General features: G+C 30.9%; 1 protein-coding gene across 1 annotated transcript in view; it reads right to left on the bottom strand.

Moving 5' to 3' along the window:
- Positions 1-890: 890 nt before the first annotated feature.
- Positions 891-15,144, bottom strand: part of LOC106475677 (BSD domain-containing protein 1-like) — a gene marked incomplete at its 5' end in the record, with an annotated part of 17,254 nt that continues 3,000 nt past the window's right edge. Inside the window, 5 exons of the mRNA XM_013936357.2 lie at positions 891-2,370; positions 4,866-4,981; positions 8,758-9,315; positions 11,333-11,477; positions 14,149-14,319. Of these exons, the coding sequence (XP_013791811.1) occupies positions 2,341-2,370; positions 4,866-4,981; positions 8,758-9,315; positions 11,333-11,477; positions 14,149-14,319 (1,020 nt within the window). The remainder of the gene's footprint in view (positions 2,371-4,865; positions 4,982-8,757; positions 9,316-11,332; positions 11,478-14,148; positions 14,320-15,144) is intronic.

Raw genomic sequence — 15,144 nt, 5'->3', positions numbered from 1 at the left:
GGTTTTTGTGAGTTACATCCAAAATTTAATTAAACTACTTTTTGTTTATGTTATACCAATTAGTATAGCATAAAATTGTAGCTAATTCAAATTTTAACAGCATATAAGTTATAATTTCTTAATTTTATTAGGCAATATTAAAACAAAATCCTGAATTTTCCCTCGTGTGAGAAATGTGACATTTTTTCTCTAGGCATCCCTTCTCTAATTTATTCACCACCCCTCCAACAAGTGTGAAATTTAACATAAGTTACTCACTATTATAATGTCATTGCACTGACAAAGCATAATTATATTAGCCTTCAGTCTTGTTTGGTTACTAGCTTTGTTCCCATGGGAAAGATATTACGTGGTCAATCAATTCAACCGAGCCCGGACTAGTTTACTAGGCATGGTGTTCAACAATTACTGTACAGTACTGTACTACCAATATATGTGTGAAACAATGTTGCCTTATCAAGATGGTGGAGAATGTAAACACGCTGTGTTCGCATGCATGTTTTGTATAGTACACTGTAGTTAAAAAAGCTATGTTACACCCTTTAAAAAGGTTATTCAAGAGTAGACCAAAACTTTTCAGGAACATCCCCCCCCCCCATAATACGTGTAAAGATTGTGTTGCTAAACATTGTATCAGATGTACGTCCCACTTTCCAGGAACGCATCATGGTGTATAATGGGGACCCCCTGTATTTGATTACATCTGCCACATAATATTAGTATAACTCAGGTCTAAATGGCACTTCAACATAAAGCAAAGCTAGGTAAAGTACTTCAAAGGTTTCATAAACTTCACTCTTCTAATTGTATTCTTTTTGTATATTAAATATCCAGTAAAAATTTTAAAAAATCAAACCAATTTTATTACAAAGAAGGACAAAAACAAATCATAATAAAAATATTTGGTTCTATTCATTGCAAATCACTACAAACGTGTCTTTTTCATAAGCTACATAGAAGAATATCATTCAGCAGTTAAAAAGTGTGTATGTGTTAAACAGTGAATTAAAAAATTGGTGTTAAAAAAAACAATCTATTAATAACAAAACTAAGAAATTAGAAATTTGATCCTTAATACAATGGGAATGTTTAACTTTACATTACAAATGAACTCCGGATTGAAGAATTTCCATAAGATGTTATATTTTTAGTGTGCTTTTAATATCAGAACCACAAAATGAGAAAGTCATCATGATGGCTGATGTAGACCATAAAGCCAATGTAGGTCACTTACTGTTGGGGAAGAGCTTATGTCACTTTCCAACTTCAAAAATAGATAAATTGGATTTTACTGTTACATCAATGTAGGTCATTTACTGTTGAGGAAGAGCTTATGTCACTTTCCAACTTCAAAAATTGGATTTTACTGTTACATCAATGTATAAGACATATCAGCATTTCAAATTTAATTAAAATGTTATACTAAAAACGAAAACTTAAAATTGTCTTGACATTTCAATCACTGGAAACTCCTAACTGCCCCTCTCTAAAATCAAGGTTTTACAAAAAAAAAAGACTACAAAATCAAGGAAGTTTTCTCATATCCCCCCCAAAAAAGACCCGAGTTAAATCCAAACTATTCTGCTACCCACACAATCTTATGATGATTACTAAGTGTAGATGTTAAAAAATATTTTGGAAACATTACAGCTAATGTATTTGAGAATGAATAACAATACCTATATACTCAAACAAGAGCCACTACACAAATATCAATAATTAAACTTCACATGTTCCGAAAAAATGCTATCTTTCACGTTGTTTAATTTTTTATGTACATGTTTAATATTTTACATAAATTAATAACAAAGCCTTATTACATGAAAACATTTAAAGAAAATATTTAAAAATTTTTGAAATTATAATTAACTGTCTTTTTTTGAGAAACAGACTGTGAGGTATACAATTTTAAGAACTCTGTTTCATACTTGCAACATTTTTCATCCCAAGTTAGAAAAAAAAAGACCTTGCAACAGTGTTTATATTGAAAGGTGCTTTCCTTACAGAAAGTGAAGACTAAAAAAAAAACAAATGTTGACTACTCGCACAATTCTTAGAAATTTTAAACTCAAAATTAAAACAGCAATAATAATCATCTTTGTGAATATTTTCATACCAAGAAGCTTCTGGTTGTTTATATTCAGACTCATGGAAAAAAAAAAAATGTGTTCCCTAACAAACAAATCTTGAAAAGAAAAAGCTACAAGTATACATATACTCTGTGATCATATCAAACAAAACTTTTCAGTTCAAGATACCAAATAAAACATATACAATTTAAATTTATATAAATCTTAGAACTAGATAAAATATCTCGATGACACCTTTTCTCTGTCACATTCATTCCCAATCTTCCCAGTTATCTTGGTCCTATGTATTAAAAAAGAAATAAGTCTTGTTTGATTTGTTGAAGTAACAGAATAAAATAATCTAAAACGAAAACAGTTGCTCACTTTTTTGTACCTTCTAATAAGGAGTGTTCAAAAGGAAACAAGATTTGTTTCCCCCACATGTTGAATACTTGTAAAATTTAGCCATTAAGTGATGGTATTAGGAGGTCAATATCTGATGAGCATTAGTGGTCACATTTTGTTTCCAACTGTTAGTGTGTAAAACAACTACAAAGATAAAATGACAAAGCGCAAATGTCAATGGTTAAAGTACATATGGTGATGAATCTATCTTTTAATATGACAAAACTCTGCTGAGAAATGACATATGATGGCTGGTTGTAGTGGACAAAGCACAAATGTCAATGGTTAAAGTACATATGGTGATGAATCTATCTCTTTTAATATGACAAAACTCTGCTGAGAAATGACATATGATGGCTGGTTGCCTACAACCTCTACACCATAAGTATATGTTTGCCGGTTGTAGTGGAGAAAATTGGCCTGCAGGAGATACAAATCTTGTTTCTTTCTAAACACTTCCCATACTTTGACTGGTAAATTTTCAATACAATTTCATAACCTTACAACAAATACTATCTATTACAAGCCTACCAGTCAGTACGCAAAGCGACTCCTCAAAAAAGTTGTACGAACAAAATTGTAAATGAATTGAATGACTATTTTGAGTTAATGCTTATTTGGTAAAAACCAGTAAAGCTTTTGTGAAAAATAGATATTAAGAAAGCTGATGTTTCACCAAAATTAAATGACATTGTGTAGTTTGAAGGTAAAAATAACTCTGAAATACCAAGAGCAATATATTATCATATATAATAGCTTGCACTTGATAACTACCTCCTTATCACAACCGGCTGAAACCTGACTAGGCCATATAAGTGATTGAAACCACTTTCAGCTTGTTACAATAGAAGTTTTATTATCCAATGAGCTTTTATGATTCAAACAAATGTAAGGTAAAGAAAGAAACCTTCAGTGTTAGATCTAGCTGGAACATTACAAGCCTCAATCACACTTTTAGGGTGAAAAAGAGTATAAAGAGTAAGAGTGAAGTCTTTTCCAGATGCCTAATAAACGTAAAAGTAACTACTGTTATGTGGGTAAATGATTCCAGCAGATGCATCATGGGTACTTTTAACCCAGAACAATCGGAGATGAGAACTTTATACTTCGTGTATTGTACTATAATCATTGGTAGATTTAAGATTCTAAGAAAGGTGTGAGGGTGCCAAGTACTTAAGAAGGGTTGTGGGTCTGGGGCCAGGATTATGGGGAAGAGTCCCTATTGAATGAGAGGCCAGTAACATTTGATCAATGGAAACACTATTTTCCAAGCTTTTCCAATATTTTGTGCAGCATTACATTTGACAGGTGTAGTTGGCAAATCAATCACCAGGCCATGAAAAAGGGTGAGGAGACATACAAGGAGTGCACCCTAGTATAAAATTCCCTATAACTATATAAGGTCATGAAACAACTGCATAAATATTTAGATAATTTTCACAAATTTCTTCATGTGGAAGTTTTTGTAAATTTTATTTCCTGCAGATCATATAAAATATAGACTTTGATATTATAATTTCCAAAACTCCATTTTCTTTAGGCTGTAAAACGAAAAACAATATTATATAAAACAGTATTTCACTCGTGTAGTTAAGTAAAAGGGTGTCTTTAATTGAAACTACATCCATCACTGATTGATTAACACTTTAAAGTCTAACTGAATTTTATCAGTCACAAGAACAGTACTGGGGTAATTTTATAATAAAATGTCATATAACAGACAGTTAGCTATGAACTTTTAATACCAAGATTGTGAATTGAGAATTTGTTTCTATAAAGTTTTTTATATGTATTACCTTTTATTATCTTAACTGATTTATTCTCAATGTTTAATAGACAGATCTCTGAGAGTAAACACTTTCACTAGTATCTATGTTTGTTGAATGAATCAGTGAAATGTAAGTTTTATAGTTTTCAGTGTTACATTTTAGAACCCCGTGTGACTTGCAAAAGATACAGATTCACCAACTCAGTCAAAAAAGGAAAGAAAGAGTACTTGAATGTTTTACCTTAAGTATCATAGGGATTATATTTGAAATTTTGCAAAAGAATTCCCACATCGATAAGAATTACTGACAGCCAGAAACTCATTATGCAAAGTAATTGCTTCCTAATGTCGTGTAGCTAATGTGACCACAGCCCAGTACGATATTTTAACAGTAACCTGACTACTTCACAGTATAACATCCAAGCACCGTGACAGAACTCTTTACAGCAGGAAGTCAGTATGTTACGAATACAAAGCTTGCATGGTATATGTGCCTCAATTTCAGACAGACAAAAAGATATCCATGTCATTAAGACACAAAACACTTTATAAACTACATCACAAAGAAGACCCTGAATTCAGTTTTCTCAGTATATGTAGGCAGAAAATTACAATCTTACTACCTCAAATATTCCAGCAGACTGTGCAAGTTGCTTAGCAATTTCCTCAGCTCGTTTAAGGTCTTCATCACTCACTTCTAGGTCAAAATCTTTCTCCCATTCTTCTTCTGTGCTACAATCTAATGGATAATACAAGAACGTTTTAGTTAATCATTATTAAACAGCTAATTTCTTCAGTTTCTAAGAGAGTCTAACTTTATTAGAGTTCAACATATGATTAAAGAAATCAGCTGAAAATTGCAGAATTGCAAACCATCACTTAAAGCAACTGGTTCAAAACAGATTATAAAAACATTAGTATTTTCTGTTTGTTTTTAATTATGCACAAAGCTACACAGGAGCTATCTGTGCTCTGCCCACCACGGGTATCAAAACCCGGCTTCTAGAGTTGTAAGTCCGCAGACATATACCGCTGTGCCATTGGGGGGCTAGTATCTTCTGTACAATGTTAGTGTGTGTACATGATCATTCAAGTAAAAAACAAACATACAATTAATGCTGTTAAAATGTTACCTATCCAAGTAACTACCTACCAAAAAAATTGTTGCACTTCTAAACCCTACCTAGTTACATATATAACTAGAAGAGCAATCAGTAGAGTGCATACCTAACTCCTTCATGCAGCATTGATCATATTTGGCTCTCAAAAATATGAAAATGCATCTGTAAGTCCTTTACTATCAACAGGCATGGACCATTTCTGGCAGGACAATGAGGAGTAATATTCTACATGTGTCCACCAAGTTACATGAAAATCTGATCATTTTTGACTGAGTTATAGAGCAAAAATATTGTTAAAAATCAGTCCCCTTGTTAACAGATAGATTTTTAAACTTTTGTGACCTTGCTATAACCTTGACCTTTGATCTTCACCCTCCAAAAACTAATCATTTCTAAGTTGGGTCATAGTCCAAATGTATACCAACTTTCGTCCAGATCCATTCGGCTGTTTTCGAGAAATCTTGCTGGCAAACACACATATACATACAAACATACATACATACAGGGGTGAAACTTAACCTCCATCACTTTTGGTGGTGGAGGTAATTATAGATAGTTAAACACCATGACTGCTGGAGTTTCAACTATTCTTTACACTATTACACAAGTTTTGGAAATTTTTAAATGTCCTTCTTAAAACTTCATGCCAACAAAAAAAAATAAAATTTAATCTTAAAGTGTCTTGCTTTAATTTATATTACACAAAGTTCTATATTTAGTTGAATTTTTTTTGTATAGAAAGAAAAAAAAACACCACACAATTTATGTTGCTACATGTGTATTGTGTTAGCCGACTTCATAAGATTTGATATAACAAAAATAATGAACTTTCCTTTAAAGATGCTAATAATAACATGTGCATTCTAAAAACTGCTTTCAAGTGAGTATTTCCTAAACATACAAGTAACAATATAATTTTTGTAAATTAAATGTCACTATGAGGAATAGACAAAACAATATGTCCACGTAGAACATGACTTGAATTTTAAAGGAGCGTTCTTCAATGAAAAATCAATTAAAAATACCTAAAATAGAGAAACATTAAATACATGTAGCACTAAAAGATTAATGCTTAAGATTAAGGTCAAAATTTAATAATAAGAAGAATAAAACAAATCTTAAAATCAAAATTTAACAATGAGAAAATGAAAGCAAAGCTTAATTTATTTTATTCTTTTACAAAAAAACTGAAACTTTTATCATATAAATAGTTTGCAACCATGACAATGATCACAAGGGGAAGGTATGAGGTTAATTCAGCATGTAATTTTTTAAGGGAAAAAAAGACTAAATAATATATCTAGAGAAAATAATGTACCATAAATTTCAGATTTGATTACTGTTTTTTTTTAAAGAAAAACTGGGTTTACATTATTCTAAGAAACATTGGATCAGAATAAAACTCCAAGAAAAGCTTAATGTCGAAACTCTGCTATGATGTACAGAATATTTCAAAAAACACTTGAATATATAATTCCAGAGAAGGTCACTAAATAAAATTGATAACAAGAGATGTACTTTATTTAGCGACTTAATTTATTTGACATTATACAAAAGAAACCCAACAGAAGTTGTAAAACATTATATAAAATCTATGTAATTCAACTCCCGCAATCTTTATATCCATATCTAGTGGATAAAATGTCTGTTACTTCCGCAGGGTCCCTGAAAGTGACTTTTTCCAAGAGTAAATAAAAGCAAAATTAAGAGTAACAGATACTTTTATTTCTTGCTTTTGAAGTTCATAAGTCATGATGTGTTGTATCTTACAGAGTGCATAATCCTTCTCGTGATTCACTGCATGCACACGTTTTACTGACGTCTGAACAGAGTGCATAATCCTTCTCGTGATTCACTGCATGCACACGTTTTACTGACGTCTAACAGTATAAATTCCAAAGCTAAGCATCTCTTATGCGATATCATTTTAGTGTCTACTGACTGACTGACAGACAACACACTACTATATAGTGGTGCAAGTGGTTAAAACAGGTGGTGCCTACAGGCAGCCTTTAGCCCCCTTTAGGAGAAATAAACCTGGGCTATCATTTTGAAAGAAAAATAAGTCAAAAGTATAGTCATTAATAATAAAAAACAGAAGTGTATCTACTGTAAGAGATTTGTTTGTAATATCAGTGTGTAACCACAAAAACAATCAAAGTATCATCCAGTCATTAAAGGAATAAATAAACAAGCAATATCATCTTAACAAGTTCTTGTACAAATGGATGAACAATTGGAAAGAGCAAAGAAACGGGTTATAAGCAAAGAAATGCCAACTAAAAGGTAGACAAAAGATGAAGGTGATGTGTTGTTTTGTTGTGACGACATATTTCTGGTAAACAAATAATAATAATAAAGAAAATGTATAACTGGATGAAATTACACATATAGCCTTAACTATATATACATACAGTAAAAACTATTGCTGTGACGAGCACAACAATAAAATTAGAATAACTTGGCAATGAATCAGATGCGCAGGATGAAAAACATTAATTATTTTGTATGTTTCAGATATGAATGCAAAGCTCAACAAAGGGTTATTTGAACTAGCTGTCATTAATCAATTAACTGCTGCAGGAGCAGCTCAGTTGCCATTTTCTGACTCACAGAAAAAACTGAGTTGCCATCAATCACAATAAAACGATAATTATCATTATTCGCATAGAGTTATTGTTATATATGTGCGACTGACGGATATTTCCGTCATTCGCAGCTGAGCCATAGAACTTCAATGACGAAAATACCTGTCATCCACAGTTAATGGGTTAATCGTGAACTGATAGATTAATGGGACGGCTTATTAAAAACAACCACTGCCAACTCTTGGCTACTCTAATCAAATAGTTTTTAAGTGCAAATCTATGTAATGAGCTATTTGCACCACAGCAACTGTGGAGATCAAACCTTGGATTTTAACATTATAAACTCTCAAGCTAACCACAAAGAGGCATCATACTTAATAAGTACTTTATCGTAAATTACCACTGTGTACCTTACAGAAGATACAAGTTAGTTATACAATGCTTTGTACGCTACACAAGGAGAAAAAAAGTAAAGAGCATATGTTAGAATTAGTTTATGCTCTAAGACCCCATTCTCATCCTGTGGTCCACGAGAATTCTAAAGCAGATCTCCTACAGTTAAGATTGAACTTCCATTATTATATCTTAAAAAAAAAAAAGATTTTTGTTTGATTAAATGAAAATAACACATTTATCTATGTCAGTGTACTTTTATACACTGTAAGATCAGCTTCTGTACACCTAATGGGATCCATGAGGTTGTTTTGAGTTATGAATAGGGTCCATAAAGAAAACTGTTGTAGAACCACTGCTCTAAGATGTAATTATATTTGATAATTTAGTGGGATTCTGATTAATATACTAACCTTTCCCAGTTGAATCACTGGAAGGAGGAGATGGTCCACTATTCCCAGTTGCTACAAGGACCATATCACCTTTCTCTTTTGTAGTGAGAGTTACCCCACTTATGTCCGTAGAGTTTGCAGAAGTGACTGGATTTGAAATGTCATGTGCTGTATGATTGTCAGGGCTGACATCAACATTAAGAGGCTCACATGGTGTTTGTTTGGATGGATCTTTTTCAATGTCTTTCTTTTGGGAACAAGGTTCTTGAGAGTAAGATATGACACTAGTTTTAAGTGATTTCTGTTCGCTCGCTCTATCTTCAACAGGTTTTTCTGATTCTAAAGGTGTATTTATATTATTCCTTTTTTCTGTTGTTTCTTGGACCTTCAATACTTCACCATTCAAACTTTTTTGTTCCTCACTAGCATAATTTACAGACTCATCTTTAGAGCTACTGGATATAATCACATCTTTTATGTTATCCTTATCTGATTCTAATTGAAAACCAAAATTATCCATCTGTGACTTTTCTCTCTCTTTCTTGCCACCAGGACTTGAAGGTGTTCCAAAATCATCATCTAAAAATAAAAACACTTTTTTCAATGTTTCGAAAATTTAATCATGTGTGTATATATGTGTACTAGAGAGTTACCATATACGTACAGTTCACTTTCAAAAACGTCACATAACGTGAGACATAAACCGGAAGATAACACATTAAAGGTGCACTAGCAAAGCTACACAGAAAATAAATAAAACAAAGTCTCACTCTCCAGTTTAAACTGCAATAATTAGAAAAAACAAAACCTATCATATACAAAAGTTCTTAGGAAATTATTCTGAACTCATGACTACTAGAACATGAGACATAAACTGGAAGATAACACATTAAAGGCGCACTAGCATAGCTACACAGAAAATAAATAAAACAAAGTCTCACTCTCCAGTTTAAACTGCAATAATTAGAAAAACAAAACCTATCATATACAAAAGTTCTTAGGAAATTATTCTGAACTCTTGACTACTAGAACATGAGACATAAACTGGAAGATAACACATTAAAGGTGCACTAGCATAGCTACACAGAAAATAAATAAAACAAAGTCTCACTCTCCAGTTTAAACTGCAATAATTAGAAAAAACAAAACCTATCATATACAAAAGTTCTTAGGAAATTATTCGGAACTCATGACTATTAGAACAAAGTCTTCACTTTTTTTCAGATTCTTAATACCTTAATTTAAAAGAAAGCTTTTGATATTCATCATCACAATATTACTGTACATGCTTATAATCTGACAATCAGCCTGAACTTAACATGCAAAAATGTTTTAAGTAAATACCATATATCTAACTATAAAAACAATGATAATTAGCAAAATGTAAAAAATGACAGCAGCAACTACACATGGAAGACAAGTAAGAAAATATTTGACAGATTTTTATATACATCTTATGATCAACATTAGAGATAATGTTGCAATTTTTGTAGAAAATCCATTACTTACAATGTTTTTATAACAATATTTGTAATAACTCTGACATCTGTTCTTCTACTTTATCTGAAATTTAGCATCAAATCATTCACTTGTCATCTTTAAACTTAGGAAGAATACATTTCCAAGTCAAGCAAAATATACTTTAAATAATAACAACAATGAATGTTTACATATTAAAAACTAACTTATCTTACGCATAAAACAAAAATACTGATACCGTAAACACACATGTATGACTTTCCTAAAGAACTCCATAAAGTTCTGTTTAAGGGTCAGTTGATGCACAGTTAACCAGAATAATAGGTTCAACAACAAACAAATCCCAGTGATAATAAAATGCTTTGCTCATCAATAAACACCTCTCACACAAAAGTGGTTTCTGTACATGCTATTCTGTAGCCATCTTTACTGACTGGTATGCTTATTTAAGTCTGCTAGTGTTGCAGTAGTGGTATTTTTGAATGTAAAGAAATAAGTGCATTTATAGACAATGCTCTAATCATAAATAACAATTATGTACTTGACGATGTCTGATGAAAACACATATACATAAAAAAACGTTTAGTGTTAATTTTAAAAGTTGTGAGCTTTATGTTTATTCAATTTATATCGTTTTATTTGAAACAAATTATTTTTTATTCATGACATGTTATTAAGAATATACTGATTATTAAATATCTATATTACTCAAGATAAAATAAAGGTGATGTTTAACATTTGTACAGCTTATGAGTATCTTATTGCTGCTGAATTTTAGATATGTTATTATTCATTATTGAAATGTTACAATTTCAAGATAAACATTACATTTTTTACATCATTTGCAAAAGTAACATACTGATAATATGTACATATTAACATTCTATAATTGACCCTCAATATTTTGATACCAGGGGGTTAAATAACTCCATCAGTCATGAATAAGATTGTAAGCCTAAATATGTAGGAAAAAAATACAAGAATGAAGTATATGTACAGATACTGATTTTTTTCCACTGATTCCTTTTCCTTTGAAGAAATAAGGAATTGCTAGATATCACAGATGTATGAATAAGACATTTAAATATAGGTTGTCTTTCTAATTAGGTAAACCTACCATCTCCCCAATCTAGGTCATCTGATGGCAACTGCTGGTTAGCTCTTTGGACAAGTTCAGCTCGTTTTATTTCAGCTTCTTTCAGTTGCTGAACCCGAAAGAAGTAACGCTGCCAGAATTCATTATGAGACACTGCTGTTGGAACCTGTTTGAAATTAATTCAACACAAATCCGAATGAAAAACGTGTGTGTGTGTGTATATACATTACTATGTAAGATTAATTATTTTCATAAAAATACTGAAAATATTTAAAGTTTAAATAAAGATAGTTGAAAACACCTATCCCATTATAATGCCTCAAAAATAGTTTCAAATGTCCAAAGAATTGTCACTAAAGGTTTCAAGACTCGTATCTTAATTCATAATACTTTGCAAATAATATTTTTCTCATGTTTTTAATGCAAGTACCTTCAAAAGATAACATGCAAAATTTAATCTGTGTTATCCATTTTTACCCAAATAAATGAGCTTAAATGTAATAAAAAAAGTAAATATTTCTTATGGGTTTATAAACTATTCAGTTAGTGGTGATGTTGGTAGTTGACTTTATATCATGTTTTATTACATAATGTTACTAAACAGTTTTTTTTTTGTTCCTCTAACTGATAACCTTGTGAGACCAAGTCATCAAGAAAGTGACAAAGGTTTTGAATTATGTGAAGTAACAACAGGAGCAGTAATTTATTGAAACCTATTCTACCTTATAAAAGGCATTCATTTTCACAAGGAAGAATATTTTATGTTTTCATCAAGTAAATACTGCAATCTTATATTAAATAATCATTTTCTAAGTCTCAACAGGATAACTGAAAACCATTAACTTAAAAACTGATCACTGTAAAAAAACATTAAAATTCATCTATACTTTTCTTATGAAATAGATCTTAAGTATGAACACCAATATTATGTTATAGCTCAAGTACTCAACAGGGTGGTCCAAAAGTAATACGATTCTGATGTATAATAAATGTAACGAGTTTGTTTCAGTCAATACAGAAATACGAAAGTAGCAACGGCCACAATCAAATGAATTTTTTCTTAACTGACCTCTTCTATTCTTATTTACAAATATGTCTACAGTGTAATATCTGTATCGAAGTTTCTGTCAGGAAACTTGTTTTTTTTCATATATGGTCGAAGCTTTGTTTCTTTTGGACCACCCTGTAGCTGATTGCAGTCTTGAGGCTCTCTTAAAGATTTTTTTATACTCCTAAAATAAACTCTGAACAAATTACAAAATTTTGTTTAAATGCCTTTTGAAGTTTTGTTCTCAAGGTGTGTGTTGTTCAGATTTTTATGGTTGTATTTTACAAAGCAACTACAGATACATAATTGGTAAGGAGTAAAAATCAGTTTATGTTTTTAGACTTTTCTATTTTATATCATTCTTCAAGAGAGTAAACTTACACACATTTCTTTATACATACTACAAACCAAAGAAACAAGCCACATACATACATATGCACACACACAAACTAACTATTAGCTTATAACAGCAGCAATAGATACTATTTAAAGTAAAATACCTGCTGACCTTACTGACCTGTAATAAATCTTATTAAAAAAAACATATCAACAATGACAATTAGTGACAAATACACAAGAATTCTCTTAGGCAGTTGTAAAAACTAAAACCATTACACAAGAAACTAAACTTAAAACAACTGATTTTCTCTTTTAACTAGATCATACTTAATTAACACAAAATTATATAATTAATCTAATGCTCTGGTCTAAAACTTTGAAACACGAGAGTCATGTGAACATAATGTCAATAAATGTGCTAAGTTTAATACTATAAATTACTAGCATCAAGGAATGTAACTGAGAGATTCTTTTAAACAAATAAGTAAAAGTGAATCACTCATTTATTGATTACTTCATATAAAATAGTGTGTAGACTTGTTATACACACACACACACATATATATATATATATATACCTTAGTTACTGGAACTAACTTGTATCTACATGCTTGAAGGCATAATTTTAAGACCACTTAACTGTTACAATTTGCACTAGGAAAGTTTAATTTGACATAAATGAACAAAAAGTTTTGAGCTTTGTCAGTTTTGTGTTACTATTTTATGAATAAAGTGGGATAGTAACATACAGATGTATTGGAATTGTTATCTGCCTTTTGCAACAAGTATTTTTCATCATTTTGTCTTATCAAAGTGTGAAAAGCTACTAATAAGGCCGAGTAATATATATTTAGCACCCCAGTCTATTTCCTTTTTTTGTAGCTGCCTCCCTCCACTTTCTTTATGCCATTTTTTCTTTCCTTAAATTATCATTTTTTGATCATACAAAGAAAACTTCTCAATAAAAAATTAGATGAAGAGTTGATTCATTTTGCCCTTTTTCTTTATTTGTCATAAATTATGTATTGTTTTGTCGCAAACATGAAAAAAGAAGACTTGTTTGACAAGAACCCTTTGAAGACGAGTAACATCACAAAAAAAAGGGTGCAAATCTTCTTTTATAGAGGTCATTTAATAAAAAAAAGGATCTCCTCCTTCCTTTTTCAAAAATTCCAGGCACTAAATACGTTTTTTTCTTACTTGGCCTAATCCACTAGAGTAAAAGTGCTTGTGCATAAATTACCAAGATAAATCTTGCACACTAAACTTTCAGAAACTATGTTGTGTAAAAAAAAAGTGTTATCAAAAAACCAAAAAAATACATCTACACATACACTTATTTTCTATAACAGCTGTGCATGTCATGATTGTATATTTTTAAATGTAATTTATTTTGGAAGTTAATTGTAAACAAAGCTTATTCTCGAAAAAAAAAGCAATATTAACTTACCAATTTTGCATACAAATTTCTCACTTGACCACATTCAACCATGATTTTAGATATTTCTTCCTGATGTGCATTTAAATCAAAAACCTCTAGCCACGTTTCATACATTTCTGGTGGACTTTCTGGTTCACGGCAATATGTCTTTGGATCAACTCGAATAGCATGAAGCTGAGACTATGTTATAAAAGAATAAGTAATGGTAACTAATAATGTGTTATTTCAATATGCTCTATCACTTCTTTATAACCTTTATGCTAATATTTTTATGATTATGTCATCAATTTTTAATATTTTATATTATTACTATATACAATTACAAATAATGTACTGCTTCTTTGGAAATATTGGTTTGTGAGTCAAAACGTCTATATTTTATAATGATTCTATAATTACACAGTATATTGTCATATAAACATATGCAACTGTAAATACACATCTGGTATATTCAGGTGAACTGAATATAGATCTGAAATGTTAACATTTTCCTGAATAAAAAAATGTGATTCTGATAGATACCTCTGTACATAGAAAGCTACTTTCCTCTTGAAGTCGCACAATTCTGCCTTAGAGCTTTGCATGCCACCAGCTTTGTGGAATTCCTATCTAATATTCACATTAAAACACGTGAATTTGCACTTGCATAAATGTGCCCTCTACATTCATGATGACAAAAACCTTGTTGAAATATTGTACATTTACTGTTAAGTTAAACTTATATTAAAGTTTTTTCATTACCCATTTACGCCCTCCAAGGTTTTGTAATCATCAGGTACAAGTAGTTTACACTGACACAGATATATATATATATATATACAGTATTGAACAAAGAGTTCACATGACTGAATACTGTTGCAAAACCAAAACTTAGAAGAGGTATCTTGGCACCCCAGGGTGTTGGTTTAGAGTAGGGTTGTTTTGTTCAATTAACGTGGATTCCTTGATTTTTGTTTATGTTTGGTTTCTTGTTTAAAATGACTGTGTTTTTAATAGATATACTAT

Source organism: Limulus polyphemus, unplaced genomic scaffold (genome assembly GCF_000517525.1).
Source record: "Limulus polyphemus unplaced genomic scaffold, Limulus_polyphemus-2.1.2 Scaffold8967, whole genome shotgun sequence".
Classification (NCBI taxonomy): domain Eukaryota; kingdom Metazoa; phylum Arthropoda; class Merostomata; order Xiphosura; family Limulidae; genus Limulus; species Limulus polyphemus.
The sequence above is the reverse complement of the archived record's forward strand: the minus strand, read 5'-3'. Positions and strand labels throughout refer to the sequence as shown.